At 50.7% G+C, this 21,044-nt stretch overlaps 1 protein-coding gene across 2 annotated transcripts in view; it reads left to right on the top strand.

The window, feature by feature from the left end:
* The window catches only part of LOC116820018 (glycine receptor subunit alpha-4), a 39,687-nt gene that overhangs the window by 4,157 nt on the left and 14,486 nt on the right, over positions 1–21,044 (top strand). For both annotated transcript variants that reach the window (XM_032772197.1, XM_032772199.1), the window contains exons 2-7: positions 7,807–7,940; positions 10,694–10,761; positions 12,857–13,080; positions 15,322–15,404; positions 16,829–16,969; positions 17,447–17,661. In XM_032772197.1, coding sequence (XP_032628088.1) covers positions 7,807–7,940; positions 10,694–10,761; positions 12,857–13,080; positions 15,322–15,404; positions 16,829–16,969; positions 17,447–17,661 — 865 coding nt within the window. The remainder of the gene's footprint in view (positions 1–7,806; positions 7,941–10,693; positions 10,762–12,856; positions 13,081–15,321; positions 15,405–16,828; positions 16,970–17,446; positions 17,662–21,044) is intronic.

Raw genomic sequence — 21,044 nt, forward strand, 5'->3', positions numbered from 1 at the left:
ACCGCTGTGCTGTGCCAAAGCACCACACTCCAGACCCATAGCATCCCAGATACCCCAGGCCTAGACCACCCCAGAGCTTGGCCAGTGCATCTGATTCCCAACCTGCAGCTTGACTAACATTCCAGTACTGAGCCACTAAACTCTACGGGGGACCCTACAGCCATATACACTATGTGCAGTAAACAGCGAATCTTATGCACACATACAAAGTGTTTACATAGCTGATATGAATTCTTACAAAATAGTATGAAGTTTGGAATAGTAATCCCATCAGGCCCATTTAATCAGTGGCCATCATTTAATCAGGCAGGAAACTACGGTACAACACTGAAGGGGAAATATCATTGAAGATACTATGCATTGACAGAGATCAATCACCAGTACTGGGTTTAGAACAGAGTGTAAGGGAGCTGAGTGCCCAGCACTGGCACTAACTCTTCTATAATTAATGCAGAGAAGCTTTTTCTGTTTAAAGAACAACTCCTCCATGTGCTGTAGAATCCCCATACTTACTTGGTTTTGCCTTGACATTTGCCATGCCCCATGGGGGCAGATGGTAGGTTCATGATCCAAAATGATTTGGCATCATTTGAGCAAGAGGTTCCTGAGATACAGCCTCCCCCAAAAAAGACAGGCATATCTTTAGTGTGTGTGTGAGAGAGAGAGAGAGAGAGAGAGAGAGAAGCCCTGTCTCTGATCATGTCCTCAGTGGTCTCAGTTGATCAATATTTACCCCAGCTAGCGCATGGCACCCACTGCCCCTTCAGCAGTGCTGAAGCAGTACTGAAAACATCATTCAGCAGAGTTACCCTCCAGATAGGCATCAGAGGGGTAGCCATGTTAGTCTGGATCTGTAAAAAGCAACAAAGAGTCCTGTGGCACCTTATAGACTAAACAATGTATTGGAGCATAAGCTTCGTAAGACACTTCTGACTAAGTGGGTATTCACCCACGAAAGCTTATGCTCCAATACGTCTGTTAGTCTATAAGGTGCCACAGGACTCTTTGTCGCTTTCTCCAGATAGGATCAAGCCTAATACTCAAAAGACAAGTGGATACACAGCACATGTGCAGATAGATGAGCCCACAGGCTTGCTAGACAGACAGTTTTCACACTGTGGCCACCAAACCTGCACTACAAGTTTGAGTACACCCTGGCAGAAATCTGAAGGTGAAGCATGGCAGGTTGCTACAATCTGCTTCGGAGCCATCATCTCAGGCTGCATTTATCTCCCTGCAGCGTTCTCATTCAGCTGAGCACAACTTATCGAGCTGATTGGGCCACTTCGCACCTCTCTGAACCTCCAGTGCTGCAGCTGGATGTGCAGAGCCACTTCCTTCCAACCTCCCTGTGTCCTTGCAAGAAGTTTCCCTTTCAGGATTCCCCGATGCTGACGATCTGCATTAGCAAAGCAGTTGCTGATGATTAATTTCATGTAACATTATAGCAGAGCATCTGCTTTACTACAGTTATGGCTGAAAAGACTTTTCTGTTTAAAGGAGTGTCATGGAGTGTGGGGGAGTCCGGCCCTGCACTCCTCTTCCTGGAACCCACAGTGACTTTGAGCCAGCCAGTAAAACAGAAGGTTTATTGGACAACAGAAACACAGGTTACAGCAGTGGATGGTGTTGTTTGTTAACCTTTTCCAGGTGAAAGAGACATTAACCCTTAGCTATCTGTTTATGACACGGGGCTCAAGCAATTTTTTTACTTTCATAACTAATGCAGCACGCCCAGAGGTGCCAGGGCTACGAACTGCCAAGCTCAGAGGTGCCAGGGCTATGAACTGCCAAGCCCCGAGGTGCCGGGGCTACGAACTGCCAAGCTCCGAGGTGCCGGGGCTGAGTCCTGGCACAAATTAAGCACTGGATCACATCCCTCCCTCCCAAGGAACACAGTCTCCATATTGCCTCAGCTCACAGTTCCAGCTCTGTCAGGGTACTCCCAGCAATCCCTCCACCATCCAGTACAGCTACCCTGAACAGAGTGCATACAGGTAATTCCCAGTGATTATGGCCCGCTCCAGGGGGACAGAATTCAGGTACTGTGGGGGTGAACCTTAACTCTTCATTTTCTCGTTCTCAAGCGTTTGCATTTTGCAGAACTCAAAACAAAACCAAGACACCTCTGGGCAACCTGAACTCTGCATTAGTGCCGTGTCTGGTCATTGACTAACTGTGTGTCAGGCCCAGTGCTGGGATTTATAACGGAGGCTACGTCCACAACTGGAGCAGAGCTAGGGGATGTGAGGCCTCGTTCAAGGAGACATGCTCATACACTAGCCCTCCTTGAGCTAGCGCACTAAAAATAGAAGTGCAGCCACCGTGGCAAGGGCAGTAGTGAGGGTGGCACGGGCTAGGCAGGCCAAGTACGTACCCCAGGGTTCAGGCCAGTTTGTGCTCAGGGAAGCCTGCCTCTCCCACTACTCACTGCTGCCAGTACTGCCATGACTACATTACTATTTTAGCACGCTAGCATGATGAGCGCTAGCACAAGCTGGAGAATCACATCCCTAGCTCCTAGTGTAGACGTAGCCGGAGCGTCTAGGAGCAGAGTGCCTGGCGCTGGGGTTCAGGACACCAGTGGAAGTTCAGAGCCTAAGTGTCCTTGAGGATCTGCCCCCCGCCCCCAGCTGCACCAGGAAGCAGGTGAGGAGGGAATGATACTTTACTGGCCCATCACAAAAGAGGACATTCCCCAGGCAGGTGGGTGTGCAGCAGTATCTTGCAAGGCTTCCTGAAGGGGCAGGTAGATCAGATGGAGAATCCCAGCTAAAGTTTAACCCCGGACATCAGCCTTCCTGGAATGGGGAGGTGCTGTTATTTCCAAAAGGACAATCATTAAGAAAGGGAAGAAAGGAGGAAGGCAGCAAACTTCCCACCACCCATCCCCACTGTATTTGTATGTGGGCGCAGCGTCTTCATCCTTCCATTCACACCCACCCGGGCACTCACAGCTCTGCCAGCAGCCAGGCAGACTGAGCTGGCGTGTAACCCTCCCTCCTTTGCAGGACAAACACGCTGACAGCAGCAGCAGCAGAGCCAATCCCTCTAATCAGTGAGTTTACCAGCTGACAGCTGATTGACCAAGAACCTAGACAGGAGACGACACCTCTATCCATCACCCTCCTACCTCCTTGCACTCCTCAGTCACTTTAAGCCCTCGCTGCAAGTGGGCTGGACACAGAGCCCCCCCACCCCCTTTGCTGCACCACTGGGGGAACTCACCTCTTCCTGCTCTGGTCCAGGCCTAGCCAGAACCAGCAGAGTCCCTGCACCAGATCACTTCACTATCAGCAGGATTAGGAGACATTTCACAGCCCTACAGGAGTGAAAGGACCCACTGCACATGACTCCAGCAGAGCCAGTGCCACAGAGCTGGGGTCCTGCTGGTGTCAAACTACGTCGCGATTGGGAGAGGCGCTCACATACTGCAGAAGGCATCAATGCCTACATAGATAGTGAGGCAAACAGGCTTTACTAGCACTTATGCTTTATTGTCAGCCAGCCCATCCTCGTGCGCTGGGAGGCAGGTATATAAGGCAGAGATACTGGATACGTACTAATGGAAAAGCTGAGACATAGGGTGACATTGTGTCCCTGGCTGAAGTCAATGGGAGCTTTGCCATTGATTTCACTGGAGGCTGGATTTCACCCATCGAGAAAGGTTAAATCCTAGAATCAGACATACAGGGCTGGAAGAGACCAGGAGGCATCATCAAGTCCAGCCCCCTGCGCTGAGGCAGGACCAGTAAACCTAGACCAGCCCTGACAGGAGTTTGTTAAATTTGTTCTTAAAATACGGCCAGTGCTGGGGTTTGTACACCTTGGACACCCATCCCACTGCTTAACTATCCTTACAGTCAGAAGGGCTTTCCTAGAATCTAACCTAAACCTCCCGTGCTGCACAGGGCCGTCCTTAGGATTTATGGTGCCCTAGGCGGGATTATAAAACTGGTGCCTCTGTGCCTGATCTGCTCTTAGCAACATAAACATAAGCTTGCAGTACTGGAAAACTTGCCACATGCATGTTATTAAAACCAGTTTAACTTAATGAAGCACACTGTAATGCTGATGAACTAGCACTAAAAGTACAACTAAGAAAAAATTCTGATCTGACAGAATGATGCAAAAATATATTTTTTAATTGTCAAACATTTATGGAAATTATATGGAAGAGGTATTGAAGCAAGGATATTTTTATTAAAAACAATCTTTCTGGCTTTTTTGGCCTGCAAAATCAGTAAGGAATGTCATCGTATTACAAAGACATGTATGTCCTTGTTTGATTGCAAGAAAGCAAGATCACTCAAGTGTTCCTGACTATTGTAGAGCAGAGATAGTTTTAATGAAGCTTAGTTGGGGAAACCCGTTCTCGATTGCTGTTACAGTAATTGTCAAGTAGAATTTGAGTTGGCAAATGTACAGGATTAGATATGTCAAACAAGTTTTCTGGTATGAATAAACTGTACAGATGTCCCTTATTGATTTTGCATGTGTGAACAACTCATTCTTGGTTACAGTTCAAGTCCATTTTAATCAAACGATCACGCTTGCGCAGGAGGCTCTAGGTCCGAGAGTCCCCAACTGCAGTGCCCGTCGGCCTACTGGCGCCCAGAGGGAGCCTCTCAATGCACCTGTTGTACTGTTGAGATGAGCAGTTGCCAAATTCTGCGAATGCAGTGGCATCGCCGGGCACGTCTGGATGACCACGCTTTGCTGCGACAAGCGCATGATCCAGAGCATCCACTGAAATGCCGCGAATTTTGACGCATTTGGTGGTATGCTCGTCGCACCATGTCATTCATCTTGACCTGCCAGATGAACAAAGGTTGGGGACCACTGCTCTAGGTTCTTGCACTTTGTCATTGTTCTCTTGTTTTCCTATTTCGCTGATTTAGTCACCGCTCAGCCCGCTACCAGTGAGTTGATGGAACCCGGTCGAGAGCGGGTTGAGTGGCTCAGCTGGGTTCAGCCGTCGGCTGCTCAGCTGTGCAGTGGGGGTTCTTGGGTGTCCCCAGGCAAGCAGTGGTGCTAGTGGGCTGCGCAGCAGGACACCAGGTTGCAGGGGCAGCAGCCGAAACCCTAGAGCAGTGCGGTGGCTGAGCACACTCACCCACCGCTGCATGTCAATCAAAAGATCAGCTTGCATGCCACCTTGCGGCCCTTGTTGCTACACTCGTAGGGAATAGCATATTCAAGTTGTTGGAGGCTCTATTTAGCGAACGGGGTATAGGAAAGTCGTCCAAATTTTTTGTTTCTCTGTGAAACTGGCCCATCCTTCCGCATTACCTCATTGTCACAATAATTGGTCAAACACTTAATTTCTGTTTTTGCTAAATATTGATAAAAATTGAATTGAAGTTCAGGATGTTAGCAGCATTTTTTGGCAAACGAATTTGCTCAATGTAAAAATCAAAATGGCAACACGTAGCTTCATGCTAGGTTCACCCCCTCCCCCCGCCTGCTGTCCAACAGCTGCAAAGGAGACATAGGTGGGAAAACTGCAGACCCCAAAATCCCCCTTTGGGTCAAGAGGGATCACAGCAGCAGCAAACCCAGGTCACGATCAGCACATGGCACCACACAGCCAAGGCCATGGGGGGGGGGGGTGAAGTTAGCACATGCATCTGATTCAAGGAGGGCACCCCATGGAGCCCAGCACTCATCCTGCCGCTGTGCCAGCTCCCCCCGGTGAGATGATCACTGCCAGTCGGGGAGAGACGCGCTCCCAGCTAGGTACCAGATCCAGATGTCGCATTGTATAGGGGCAGTCCTGATATTTGGGCTTGTCTTATACAGGCCACCATTAACCCCACACTAGGGTGACAGACGAAGCAAGTGTGAAAATCGGACGGGAGGTGGGAGCAATAGGCGTCTATATATGAAAAAGACCCAAATTATAAAGACATCTGCTCACTCCTACCCAACCCTCGTCCTGATTTTCGCACAGCTTCGGCTATCCCCACCCAGCCCTGTTGACCATTCATCTGGCGCCTGCGGGAACTGAGTTACTTCCTGTCATTCCTCCCAGGTAAGACGCCACTTTGCCCTCTCCCCCGCACCTCACCCAACCAGCCCTTACGCCCTCATGCCAGGGGAAAGAGTCACACTCACAGGATTCCTTCAACACCTCCCAGAGACTTCCCAGAAGCCAATCCCCTCCCTCAGACTGTGCTGCATTCGGCTCTCTCTAGGACCCAGCGGCCCTGCTCTTACATGCTCCACTGCTTCCCGTCTGTCCGGGCTCCCGGCAGAGTGGTGCCCCCAGACCTAGTGGTGCCCTAGGCGGCTGCCTGTTCTGCCTATGGCTAAGGACGGCCCTGGTGCTGCAGATTAAACCAGTACTTCAGGTCCTACTTTCAGTGGTCATGAACAACTCATAGACTCATAGACTTTAAGGTCAGAAGGAACTGATCAACACTCTCTTCAGAACAGCACTTAACACATTTGAAGGCTGTTATCAGCTCTCCCCCCGGGTCAGTCATTTGTCAAGACAAAACGTGCCCAGTTTTTGTAACCTTTAGTCATAGGTCAGGTTTTCTAAAGCTTTTGTCATTTTTATTGCTCTCCTCTAGACTCTAAATTGTCAATGTCTTTCCTAAAGCCTGATCCCCAGAACTGGACACAGTACTCAGGCTGAGGCCTCACCGGTGCCCGGGTCTCAGATCTGATACTCCTGTTAATACACCCCAAAAGGACACTTGCCTTTTTCCTAACAGCATCACACTGTTGCCTCCCATTCATTTTGTGCTTCACCGTAACCCCCAGATCCCTTTTTAGCTGTATACCCACTAACCAGTTATTCCCCATGTTGTAGCTGTGCATTTGATTTTTCCTTCCTAAGTGCAGTACTCTGCACTTGTCTGTATCAATTTTCTTTATGGTAAGTCCAGACTCTAAATGATTTGCCTGAGATGAGAGAGTATATGTCAGAGCTAGGAGTAGAACTCCAGAGGCCTGGCTCCCAGCCTGGTGTTCAGGCCAGCATTATTATCACAGTTGCGTGAGGCACTGTACAAACACATAACAAAGAGATAGGCCCTGCCCTGAAGAGCTCAGGCCAAGAGCCAACTCCAGCTACTTACATGAGAGGCACGGAGCCAGAGCGCACAGAATGGGGTACCCACCCTGACACAAGATGACCACAAGCTCATGAGCATAGACCAGCAGGACCCTGGGCCTAAGCATAGGTAAGCAAGCTGATGCCACCAGTGGAAGGCGTCTGTGCTGTGTGAAGTCAGGCAGGGCAGAGGCCCACGGCTTATTCTGTCCCTGCTGCAAAGCTTCTGCTTCCTGTGTGCTGCAGCTGCTTTCCCCCAGGTCAGACACTCCTCAGCCAGAGAGACCCAGATGCTGTTATAGGTAAGAGGAGAAAGAACAGCTCCAGCAAAGAGCGAACGCCTCCCTGCCACCAGCAATGCAATTCCCCAGCTGCATGTGACTGTTTAGCACTGGTCACGTACAGCATTTCGAACACACCGCAAGGGGGAACAGCTGCTTGTCCAATTCCTTGATATTTACAATACTCCCGCCCAACCTTGACATTGAAAATAACCATCCTAGCAGGTTGTGAGCTTCCTCAAAGCAGTGCCTTGGCAATACCAGCCAGGATGACAGCAAGCTTCTTCAACCCGAAGCCCTGTCTGTGCCAGGCAGGTGTCTGGCTCTAGGAGCTCCACCACAGCAGTGCCTTGAAGACTCCTTCTCTCTGGCCCTCCATACAGCGCTGAGGCAGATGCTGAGGCATTCCTGGCCCAAGAGGAAGGATTCCAGCCTGTTAACCTCCATCCTTTCCCCCTTCAGGTTGGTTTCCGGGAAAGAGGAGATTAAATCCACTTCCACAGGCTCTGGCCAGCCGATGTCACCCTCTGATTTCTTGGACAAGCTCATGGGAAAAACGTCAGGGTATGACGCCCGGATTCGACCTAACTTCAAAGGTAAATATGGGGCCCAAATAAGGCTTAAAAATCCTACAGCGACTGAAACCCAGAGTCTCTCAGACAGCACTGACTAGAACCAGGGACAGTGTGAGCAAGTGATTTGGTGCAGGACCCATGCCAATGACCCTCAACCCTGACCTGCCTCTCCTGCTATTCCAGCCTGGGAACCCGGTACAACTCTGCCATTGCCCCTCCATTCTGACCTGCAGCCACCCACTATTCTAGGCCAGTTGTTATGATTACAGTATTGCCTGGGTCCCCATTGTGCTTGGGGCTGTACGTTCACACACAAAGTGAGAGACAGCCACTGCCCCACAGAGCTCACAGTCTAGCAGATAGGGCAAAGAGAGGGAGGGGAAGCATATACCGTATTTTTCGCTCCATAAGACGCACCTGACCATAAGACGCACCTACCGGTAGTTTTTAGAGGAGGAAAACAAGAAAAAAAATATTCTGAATCAAATGTTGTACTAAACCATTTAATAAACTACCGGTATATCAGAATAATATTTCAACCGTGTAAAGTGAACAGCAGTCAACAGTGGCATTAAGAACCATCATCACTGTCATTAACAAATGAAGAGAGACTTTAAGGTTCGAGTACTCTTCTAGTTTTTTTTTTTTTTTTTTTTGTGGGGGGAAAAAACCCCCCAGGAACTCATCAGTGCTAGAGTCAGAATTTATGAAGCTCAGTGCTCACAATCACTGACATCACTTTCTTCGCTATCTTCATATAAGATACTATCTTCGTTTCCATCCAAAGCATTGCTAATGCCACATTTTTTGAATGACTGACAACGATTTCCTCCTTCACCGCGTGCCATATGATTTTCACCCATTCACAACTTGGAGTGATAGTGGGCCTCTTCATTTCCAGTAGGTGTCAGATCATGATTACCAGCAGCCATCCATTTGTTCCACTCTTCTCGCATAAAGACCTTAAATGGGTTTGTTGATGGAAACGTCGAGAGGTTGCAACTGGCTGGTAAGACCTCCAGGAATTACAGCTAGATGAGTCTTCACTCTTTAAAGCACTTTTTTGTAGTTTCGCTAATATGTGCTCTAAACTGGTCAAGTACTAATAAGGCAGTTTTTTTCAGAAGCCCTCCAGACGTTTGGACCACACTTTTTCAATCCATACTCTCATTCCATTTTGGTCCATCCATCCTCTCTCATGAACATGTACAACAACTCTCTTGGAATCACTTCTTTTGGAAATGTTTTCCTTTGAAAATTAACATGGGTGGCAATTGGTGCCGTCTGCACAGCAAACAACACAACCGTGTAATGGTTTTCTCATGTCCGGAGGTTTTCACGGTGATAGTTTTGGCACCTTTCAGATCAACAGTCCTATAGATGGCACATCAAAGGTTAGCGGGACTCAGCGCATCGCCAGTGTACAGTGAGGAAAGGATGCTCAGCCAACTCCATAATCGGCAGGCTCAGCAATGTACCCGAGAGATAGCATTTTTTACCTTGAAGGAGTACGGTAAGGTAAAGGAAGGCACTGCTGTCCCAGCGAGACCAGGGCCGGTGCAACCATTTAGGCCAACTAGGCGTTGCCTAGGGCGCCAAGATTTGGGGGCACCAAAAAGTGGCGCCCCTCAAAAATTTTTGAATGGTTGCAGCCGCTGCTGCTGGAGGCTGAGCTGCCGCAGCAGCAGCAGCTGCCTGCAGACCAAGGTGTCCCCTGGGTCCGTGCGCCGCCACCGCAGCCTAGGCGCGCCGCCCCCCCCCCGGGGTCAGGAGCCACTGCCGCGACCCGCCACCCACCCGCCCCCCGGGTCAGGAGCCACCGCCGACCGACAGCCCAGGCACGCCCCCCCGCCGCGGGTCAGGAGCGCCGCCGCAGCCCAGGGCGCCCCCCCGCCCGGGGTCAGGGAGCCGCCGCGACCCGGCAGCCCAGGCGCGCCCCCCCACCCCGGTCAGGGAGCCGCCGCGACTGGCACCCCCCCCCGCCCTGGGGTCAGGGAGCCACCGCCGACCGGGCAGCCCAGGGCGTGCCCCCCCCCGCCCCAGGGTCAGGGAGCCCCGCGACCCGGACACACCACACACACCGCCCCCGGGGTCAGGGAGCCGCCCCGACCGGCACACCCCCCCCCCCCAGTCAGGAGCTGCCAGTTGTTGCTAGGCGACAAGTGGAAGCAGCACGCCGCGGACAGACCTGATACGAAACCCCAGCAGCCTCCTCTCTGCAGCCTTCCCTCCTCCGTGCCGCAGGATCCGCTTTTCGCCCCTGCACTGGGGACCACACATTCGCTCCATAAGACGCACAGACATTTCCCCTTACTTTTGAGGAGAAAAAAAGTGCGTCTTATGGAGCGAAAAATACGGGTACCTGGAGACGGAAGCAACTTGCCCAAGGTCTCAGCAGCAGAGTTGGGACCAGAACTGTAGGCTCCAGACTCCCAGCCCACTGCTCTTGCTTTTGTCTACAAGTTTTCAAGAGGTGAAGAACCAGCCAGATTTTTGCCCTCATGGCCTTTTCTCCATCCCGTGGAGAAACCCACAGATACAGAGTTTGTAAGTGTAAATGAACCCATGGGGGGTCTGGAATCCCCCCCATCCCCTTAGAGTGTGTGTGCGCACAGGTATATGGGGGTTCTCTGTGTGTGCATGACTGTATATCTATCCAGGCAAGCGCCTGTGTGTTTATTGAGGTGAGTGACTGTTGGGGTGCAGAGGGGGAGCAATTCCCCTCCGACCAGCTGCTCTAAGGAGGGCTCACACTTTGTCTGGTTGTTTCTCAGGCCTGCCTGTCAATGTGACATGCAACATCTTCATCAACAGCTTCGGCTCTGTCACAGAAACCACCATGGTAAGACTTCACCATCTGTTCCACCCTCCTTCCCAGCCCCTTCCACTCCCCTAGAAGCCTGCGGAGGGACAGCTGGGTGTGGCATCTCCCATCAAGAGCTGGGAATTTGGCCCCTTTTGCTGTGCCTGCACCAGGATCTTGGAATGGGCGACTATGAGATCTGGGGTCAGATCCAGCCCACTTGAAGGTTTGTTCAGCCCCAGCTGTAGTGTTAATCCTGTAGCTATCATGGAGACCCATTGTCCATGGTACTGGGATACTTATGGGGAAGTGGTGGGACCCTTGTGGGACAAGGGGCTAAGCAGTGGGGGGAAGGGTGTGAGAATGGTTTAGGAACCGCATTGTGGTGGGGAGAGGTGGATGGCAGGAACCTTGTGAGAAGCTGGAGCCTTCTGGGGGCCAGAGAGGGATGCTGGAAAGAGATTAGTATTCACTCCCTTCCGCCGGCAAGTCTTGCTGCTCCCCAAGGATGTGCAAGGCCTCTCTGAACTGGTTCCTGTAGGAGTGTTTCATCCCCAGTTGGGTGGGGTAGCGCTGCCTGGCACAGTACATTCAGCCCCCCTGTGAGGAGCAGCACTGTCCAGCCAAGTACCCAAGCTGCCTTCCCCACCTGAGGCGAGGCCCCTGAGGCTCACAGTTTCCTTAAGACACTCCAGGCAGCGGGGGCCAGAAGTCCTGTCCTTTGGCCAGACCCACTGTCAGTCTTGTAGATGAGACTGAACTGAAAGGCCATGGTCACTTCTGGCTATCGAGGACCCTAGGGCACCTTCTGCCAGCAGAGGAGATGAACCATATGCAGCGGGGCCAACCCCCAAGGTCCTACAACCATGAGTCAGACCCCCCACCCATTCATGAGACTAAAAAACCCTCAAGATGTTTGGGTCAGAGCTGATGATGTGTTTTTTGTTTTTTTCTTCGTTGAGCTCCCTCTCTTCACCTCAGTGTGTGCAACTGTTAATGCTGCCAACTCCCCCTCCCTACCCTCCAGTTGCAGAGTTAAGCACTCGGAGCAGTGTGAGGTGCAGCAGGCGGCACTGCGATGGAAGAGAAAGCTGTGCTGCTGGTCAGAACAAACAGATCTTTGCTTTAGGAGAGCTGAATGGGCACGGGACAACTCTGGCATGTGACCCTGAGAGAAGAGGGCTGCAGGGGCTGAACTGAAGTCAGAGCTGCTGAAATTACCAAAAAAAAAAAAAAAATCGTAGAAGTCCTAGGCAAAGTCTCAGGCAGGAGGGAATGGATCATCCCACCCTGTGGCTAGAAGCCTGCAACCTAAGTACAGTGCCCTCACAGAAATGGGGAGGACAGTTTTAGAGGTACAATTAGCACAGGAACCGTGATTTCTTTGCTGGTGGCAGGGGAGTGGGGGTGGGGGGTGGGACAGTGGTAAATTTACAGTAAGTGCCAACAGCTGTGAAAGCGAGTATTATCAGAGGTAAAAGGCATTTCAGAGAAATGTATCTTTAAAACTTTAGACAGTTTATATGCAGGCCTGGCTTACCCATCTTCCATAGGAAGACCCTGGCAGGTTTGAAACAACCCCAAATCCTCTCACAAGGTCTGTCTCTGGTCACAAACTCCTGGGCTGAACCAGGGCCGTCCCTGTCTAGTTCCAAGTACTTTGTTTGCCAGGAACTTTGAGCCAGGTCACTCGGTCTGCTCTTCTCAGCTACAAGAGGATTTGTTACTTGCATTATCTTCAGTAACTGGGGATTTGCATTAGTCACCTTGATTGACATTAGCTCCTGTAGGACACATCCATGAAGCCAGGAACACAGTCACTATAAACATTCTAGATATTTCAATAGGGTTGTTAAAAATCTGACTATTCCAGAGTCCCATAGTACCTGTGACGGGCTGCTCCCTCTCACCCAGCCCTTCCCAAGAACGCCTCTCCGCCCCGCGCGGAGGAAGGAGAGCTTTGCCTGTTTCCTGCAGCAGCTCCAATTGACTGCTCTTCCCCAGGAACCTGGTCCTCTTTCTCCAGCCCCATTTATCACACTAGAGCCAAGTCCCTTGAGGCACAATGGGTGTTTGATAGTAGGGAATATTCTTCCTCCCCAGCTGGTTGTGATAGGTGGTCCTCTCCCCTTAGGATTACCGGGTGAACGTCTTCTTGCGCCAGCAGTGGAACGACCCCCGCCTGGCGTACAGGGAGTACCCAGATGACTCACTGGACCTGGACCCCTCCATGCTGGACTCCATCTGGAAGCCAGATTTGTTCTTTGCCAACGAAAAGGGGGCCAACTTCCATGAGATCACCACTGACAACAAGCTGCTGCGCATCTTCAAGAATGGCAATGTGCTGTACAGCATCAGGTACCCACGGGGCAGGGAGAAACGGGGAGAGCTCCCTTGTGGGTGTGTGAAGGGAAAGCAGGAGAGGAGATTCCACTTACCTAGGGGGGAAACAAGGCAGGGTCATCCCGGGAAAAAGGGCTCAAGAATGAGTCTTAGGATCATGGGACACATGGGAATAGAAGGGATCTCATCTAGGCCATCCCTTGTATTGAGAGAGGTCCAAATATACCTAGTCCATCCAAGACAGGTGTTTGTCCTCTAACTTGGTCTGCAAAACCTCCACTGATGAGGATTCCACAACCACCCTAGGTAACATGTTCCAGTGTTTAGCTACTCTTAGAGTTAGAAAGGTTTTCCCCAAGAGTCAACCTAAATCCCCCTTGCTGCAAACTCAGATGATTTTTCTTGTCCTACCTTCAGTGGACGTGAAGAACAATTGTTCGCTGTCCTCTTCATAACAGCACTTAACATATCTGAACACTCAACAGACCTTCTTTCCTGTAACCTAAGAATGTTCAGTTCTTTCAACTTCTCCTCATAGGTCATATTTTCTAAACCTTTTGTTACTTTCGTTGCTCTTATTGGACTCTCTGCAGTTTGTCCACATTGTTCCTAAAGTGAGGGGCCCAAAACTGGACACAATATTCCAGCTGAGGCCCCACTAGTGCTGAGTAGAGCAGAATAATTATTCTTGTGAATACACCCCAGAACGATGGCATTTGCCTTTTTCCTGCCAGCATCACACTGAATATGAGTTAACAATTTGTGATCCACTATAAACCCCAGATCCTTTTTTGCAATAGTACCACCTAGCCAGTTAATCCCCATTTTGTAGTGTACATTTGATTTTTCTTTCTTAAGTACTTTGCACTTGACTTTACTGAATTTCCTCTTGTAGATTTCAGATCATCTCTCCCATTTATCAAGGTAATTTTGAATTCTAACCCTGTCCTCCAACAGTCATGCTACCCCTCCCAGTTTGGTGTCATCCACAGATTTTATAAGTGTACTCTCCACTCCATCATCCAAGTCCTTAATGAAAATACTGAACAGTACCAGACCCAAGATGTACTTCTAGGGAACCTACCCCGCCAGATATATCCTCCCAATTTGACAGCAAGCCATTGATAACTATTGCAAGTATGTTTTTTCAACCAGGTGTGCATTCCCCTTATAGTGATTTCATCAGGACCACATTTCCCTCAACTCTTGATCCTCTGACTTGTGTAGAAGGGAGTACTCACCGGAGGCCTGGCTGGACATGGTGTAGCATCCTTTTCCTTTCCAGCACCCCCTGCCACTGGTCACTCTGGTCCTGTGGTGGTGCCTCATCTTACAACTTGGCCCTCTGGGAGAGTCACATTTAAGTTCTACCCCCTCCAAGATGACAAAGTCTCACAGATAATCCAGTATCTTTGCATTAGGCCCCCAGCTCTCAGCCCTGTGGTCCCTATATACTTCTCTCAGGACTTCAGATCATCCTTATCCTCTTACAGCCAGTGGCTGGTAGGGAACCCAGGCCCATCCTCTATACTAGGTTCCAGTCCAGGGACCCTTGGACAAGCAGCCAAGGTCTGCTCTGTCAGATGCCTCCCTGGACTCCTTCAATTAGCCTTTCTTCAGGTCTTTACCCAGCCCCTTCCTTGGCTCTTGGTAACAAGCAGCACCTTCCAGGGCTTCTCCCCAGGGGTCCAGTTCCTGGCCTTGTGTAAAGGTCAGCTGCAGGAACTTGCTCCAATCCTGCATCTGCCACAGAGTAACTGCAAAGCTCTTTACCTACAGCCCCTTCTGAGCCAGACTTCTCTTTATAGTCCCACCCAGTACTTCCCCAACTGGGCCTCATCTTTAATTACACCAGGTGCATCCTCCAGATGCCGCTCAGGCCTACATTAACCCTTTCATCGCCCGTGTGAGGTCACTACGCCATCACACATGGCATGTATACTCCACTGATTCGCACGTGTCCCTCCCAGCGGTGAACAGTCTATTACTATTACCAGCTCAGGGAGTTATTCCTTTAGCTGGAGTGATACAGGCCCATGCTTGTAGTGCGGAAGTTTCCTGGCTCAAGCCCCCCCGGTGCGGGAGCCATTACACACAGAACTAACAGCTCCACGCCTGCTGTTAACCATGGGTCAGCAGCACAGCTCTCCGACCCCGCCAAAGTCCCAGGGCTGCTTTGGAAGACAAAGGGTGGGAAGGGATATCCAAATGCAGCAGGCTCAGGCAAACCTGCTCCATTCTTTCTGCTCCTCCCAGGCTGACGCTGATCCTCTCCTGCCCCATGGATCTCAAGAACTTCCCCATGGACATCCAGACATGCACCATGCAGCTGGAGAGCTGTGAGTATCCCCTGGGAATACAGGGCAGGAATAAGGATGTGAGGCAGGATTGAGGGCCGTGTCCCACCATCTCCCCAGGTTGCTCCTGTGGTGGCTGCCTGCTGCAGCACAAGGGGAAGGACAATCAGCAGACTGTGTCCAGCAGCTGTCTTTGTACATGCCTCCCGTGCTGGCCCCCTCCAGAGCTGGCTGCATGTAACTCCACTTCTCCTGCAGCCTGGGCCCCCTCAGCCCAACACACCTGCAGCCCCTGCTGCTGCTTGTGACTGAGAGGGCTGCTGGGTAACCGGGAGAGGAGAAAGGGTAGGGGTGCAATGGAGGGAGATGGGGAAAGGGATGAATGGAGGTGAGGGGGAAGCAGGGGAGGAACAGGTGGAAAGGAGGGGCAAATGGTGACAGCAATGGAAAGATGAGCCAAGGAAGGCTATGGAGACGCAGCTGAGGGGGGCTGTGGGCACAGGAGGAAAAGGGGCACGATTAGTGAGCAGCTGAGAGACACTGTGCGGGGGGAATTCTGACCCTGAGCCTTCCCCTCATTTTGGGGTGAGTGGCCCTCACTTTGGGATTGGGTGTTCTACACTGCAGGAGGGGAAGGGCAAGCGGGGAGAAAATAGGCCTAATACTTACATGAGACCCTGGCGCGAGGATCATGACTGCTAGAAAAACTCATCCATACTCTACTTCCAGGAGAGAGAGAGAGAGAGAGTATTTCTGACGCTAGGCTTGGGGGAATGATTACAAGTGTCAGTGTGTGTGTGTGTGAGGTGGGGCGGGGCAAGAGTGCTGTGCCCATCTTGTGAGTGCTCTCACTGTGTGAATAGCCTGTATATCCCACATGTGCTTGTCAGTAGGTTTGCATGAGTATGAATTTCTGTGGAGGCGTGCATCTATATGGCAAGATGTGCATGCATTTGTGTCTGTTATTGCATGTGTGAGTTTCTTAGTGCATGCTTGTCTATGGTATGTTGCACATGCATGTGTGTCTATTACATGGCATGCATATCTACACATTTGTGGCTATTCTCTTCCAAACAAGAGCACTTCCAAGTCTTTACGCCACTCTAGTCCCAAGGCGTGAATGCATGGACTCGCAGTGCGCATTGCAGGCAGCATTTCAACATGTCCAGCTATGCAGGGCAGGCCCCACCTCCAAAACAAGGGGCTCACAGGACAGGGCAGAATTCCAACTTGGGAAGTTCTCCACTGCACCACAGCCCTTCACAGCTACTGCGGGCTAATGGGCTAACCTCAGTGGGAATGTCCTGTGCCAGCACACGGAGCAGCCTCAAGTCTGCTTCTCCATCATCCTGTTTCTAGAGTTCGCCTGAGGGTCCTGAGAATCGTCTCCCAATTTTCATTCTCTCTCCCCTCGTTCCCTTGCTCCATCCAGCCTCACTCTCTCTTGTGCTCTCTCGGTTTGCCAGTTGGCTACACCATGAATGACCTGATCTTTGAGTGGCTGGAGGAGCAAGAAGCTGTCCAAGTGGCAGAGGGCTTGACGCTCCCACAGTTTATTCTGAGGGATGAAAAGGATTTGGGATATTGTACGAAGTACTACAACACAGGTAAGTGCGCGCACGCGTGCGCACACACACACACGCCAATAGAAGTCTGCCCTGACAGCATCACAGCACAGGTAAACAACCCCTGTAGACTGCCCCGCACATAACTCCACCCTGGGGTTTCTGCAAGTGATCAGAGCAGGGAGGGTGATCCTGATCCTACCCCAGGAACAACAGTTTAGGCCTGGAAGTGTGGCTGGAGATTGTCTCCGATTGAAACAGCAGGGGAAGCTGGGAGCATATCTCCCTGAGTTATCACTTGCCAGGCCAGCAGGGCTAATGCCCCAACTCTTACAAAGAGTGCCAGCGGGCCAACAGTGGCCACACCTGGCCAATGCCTTGGTTTTGTGTCTCCCCAGAACGCCAGCCCATGTGCCATGAGCTAGGGAGTTCTGACCAAGTCACCACAACCTCTCTTACGGCTGCCCAGACCTAGTGACCATCCATGGCGCTCACCTGTCCTTTTCTCTCTCCTTGCAGGAAAGTTCACCTGCATTGAGGTGAAGTTCCACCTAGAGAGACAAATGGGCTATTACCTGATCCAGATGTACATTCCCAGCCTGCTGATTGTCATCCTCTCCTGGGTCTCCTTTTGGATCAATATGGATGCTGCACCCGCCCGGGTAGGGCTGGGGATCACCACAGTGCTGACCATGACCACCCAGAGTGCGGGCTCCCGGGCCTCTCTGCCAAAGGTCAGTGGAAGGGGGTTACGGATCATGTCAGCATTGCCTGTGCCATCATATCATCTATTCCGTGCTCCAACACCACTGTTCCTCCCACTCCTCCAGCTTCAGCCAGCTGTCCTGCAGGGAGATCTGGAGCAAAGCAGGCCCAGGGCAAGTTGTTTGCTTCTATCCCAACTTCCTGGGCACAAGTACCCCAGTACTCTCCCCACTCCCCCTACTGAATGGTAACTGTATGTGGGATCCCAGACGCAAGAGGTCTCAAATCTTGTGTGGGGTAGAACCCAGTGCAGGTATCAGTAACCAAGGGCCAAATCCTCAGCTGCAGTAGAGTGATGTAGCTCCACTGAAGTCAATGGAGCAGCTGAGGAGCTTGCCCCTGTTCTCAGTGCGCTCCGGACCTGCTGAACCTACAGGAGCATGCACTGTGGAGAAAAGTCTCACCTTACCGCTGCTGGGCCTCACTGGAGCTCTGCTTCCTCTCCTGTGCTGCAGCAAATTGTCCTCATGCCAGGATCACTCAGTCACGTTGTTAACCTCCCAACAATATGAATTTAGTAGCAATTGCAAGGATGGAAAAGCAGAACTACACTGTAATTACAATCACAGCATTCGAAAATGGAACTGAGAAGCTCAAGCCTGGAATAGCTGGGGGCTGCAGGTCAGGCCTGAGGAGCATTGGCAGAGCTGTGTGGGGAGCCCAGACCTGGACTCGCAAGGGGCTGCTTTGATGGAGTAGGGGCTGTCTGTGTGGGGAATGGGGGAGCAGGGGAGGACTTTAGGGGGTGGACTATACCAGAGCCTGTAACCTGAGCTAGGTAAGGGAGGGGAAAGGTCAACTCCTTTGCTCGGGAAGGAAGAAAAAGGAAGGGGCTGGCAGGAGGGAAGTAGTTTTCAGTTTGGGTTTGGGGCTGTGGGGCGGAATTCAGGGTATCCTAAGCTGGGATCCAAGCACCCTGAAAGCCCAGAAGGACTTGATTGAGGGGTCCTGACTGTGCCTACAGACTCTGCTGTAACCTGCGTTCCTGTTGTCCAATAAACCTTCTGTCTTACTGGCTGGCCAAGAGTCACTGTGAGTCCCAGGAAGAGGGGTGCAGGGCCGGACTCCCACACACTCCATGACAGCTGCATGTCAGGAGAGAGGAGCATTGGCAAAGTGGATGTGGGGAGCCCAGGGCTGGACTAGCAGGGGGCTCTGCAGCTGAGGGTTGAGGTACTCTGGCAGAGCTGAGCACAGGAGAAGCGTGCTCCTCCCCAGCATGCACTGTGCCTCACACCAGTCTGTTCTCTAAGTCCCCAGTTCACACGCGATTTGCACTGTCTGGTGCAGTTGAAGGAGGTGTTTCAAATTTTACCTTTCTGCTGCCAGAAAAGATCCCTTTCGGCCAGGCCGTTTCCTGTCAACATGTTCAGCCCATCTGCTCACCAGGACTATTTATAGTTTTCTAATTCAGAAGCAAAATGTTTCGTCCTGCTTCCTGCACATCTTGAGGATGATGCTAGGTTTTTTCCAGCTAACCCCATGCACAGAGAGCAAACAAATGATGCCGTTAGCCAGTAAGCACATGTTCCAAGGGTCCCGCCCTAGATGTTGGTGATGTCCCTGTAACCGCGGGAGCTAGAGGAAGCACAGCTGTAGCACCTGGAGTCTGGGAGGGGGAGTAAGGGACAGAGACACAGTCTTGGATGCTGACAAGGTAAACCTGGCCCTGAAAAGCTAAGCTGAGAGGAAACATTCCTGTGCCTTTCTGTTCTGACTCCAGCAGAAACCACTGTCTTTTAAAGCAAACAAACATCCCCTGGCAGCATTTGCAACCCTGTTATTGACTCACTCGGAGTGAAACCAGTTCTAAACAACTGAATCTGATGTACTTGAGCACCAGTGTCCAAGCAGAGGGAAATGCACAGAGAGGACAGTCAGCATAAGCAGGGTCAGCTCCAGAGGAGTTACAAGCACTCCCTCTTGTTCTATTAAGCGGTCAGGGAAGAAAAAGTCTTTGCTTAACTGTGGGCCAAAGATCTCAGCATGCTGGATGCACATTTGGTGTTAAGCTCAGTTGAAAACCTGGCTCCATGTTCTTCCAAAGCTGACAGAGTCCAGATTTTGTGGGGAATTTAAATGAGGTTTTTCTAGTTTTTAGCAGGGGGAAGGGGATTGTACTAAAAGTTCTTCTTTCAGCTCAATTAGGGGCAAGAGCTAGTTATGAGTTATTCAGTATTCACATGACAGTAGAAGCCCCGACTCAGAGCAGGGCCCCAGTCATAGTATATTTTCTCAATCTGAACCTTAGAGTTCAAATATGAGGTACTAGCATAAACTTCTCTAAGCTTAATTACCAGCTTAGATCTGATAGCGCTGTCACCAGCCAAAATTTCCAGTGTTTGGCTCACTCTGGTCTTCCCAAAAGCTTCCCTGGGGAACCCCCAAGACTCAGAGGCCCTGAGTCTACAACAAAGGGAAATAACCCACTTCCCTTCCCCCTCTTTACCTCCCCCAGATTTTCCCGCTTCAATTCCTTGAAACACAAACCCAGAGAGATTAAGAGTCTCTCCCCCTCACCCAGAGGCTATGCAGCATTCAACCTAGTCAAGGCGTAACACAAAGAGATTTCCCCTCCCTTCTTCCTTAGCCTTAACCAGAGAAAAAATCAACAGGTTTTTAAAAAGAAAGCTTTATTATAAAAGAAAGAAAAAAGACATAAAAATATTCTCTTTCAAAGGTGACAATAATAACAGGGTCAATTTCTTAAAAGAAAATGAATAAACAAGCCCTTATTCAAAAAGAGAATACATTTAAACATTCAGCACTACACATGTAAATTACAAAAAAACACCAATAACGCCTATTGTTTTCTCTACTTTTGTAACTTACAACTTTGAAACTGAAGATTTAGAAGCTTTGAAGATAGAAAGTCCCTCTCATAGCTGGGCCAGACAAAGACACAGGACCAAACTTCCCTCCTGCAGCTTTGAAAAAAATCCAGTTTCCCCTCCATGATTGGCCTCTGGTCAGTGTTTGTTCTCTTCTGTTAACCCTTTACAGGTAAAAGAAACATTAACCCTTAGCTATCTGTTTATGACACGCCCCATAATAGCAGGTACTGTACAGACACATAGTAAGAGCCAATCCCAGCCCACGAGAGTGAATGAGTGGTGCATTGCATCAGAACACCAATTTTTCAGCTCCACAAGCTGGAGGTTTTTGTTTAGATCACAAGTAAAGTGAGTTGGGATGTCTTGTCCTGCTGCCCATTGACGTATCATAAAACTGCATGACTGGCAAGGGAGATTCAAGGCTGGAATAGCAGGAGGCTGCAGGTCAGGAGTGAGGGGCATCGGCAGAGCTGTGTGAGGAGTGGGGCAAGACTGAAAGAGAAATGGATTTCCAGACC

The sequence above is a fragment of the Chelonoidis abingdonii genome, chromosome 8 (genome assembly GCF_003597395.2).
Source record: "Chelonoidis abingdonii isolate Lonesome George chromosome 8, CheloAbing_2.0, whole genome shotgun sequence".
Lineage (NCBI taxonomy): Eukaryota > Metazoa > Chordata > Testudines > Testudinidae > Chelonoidis > Chelonoidis abingdonii.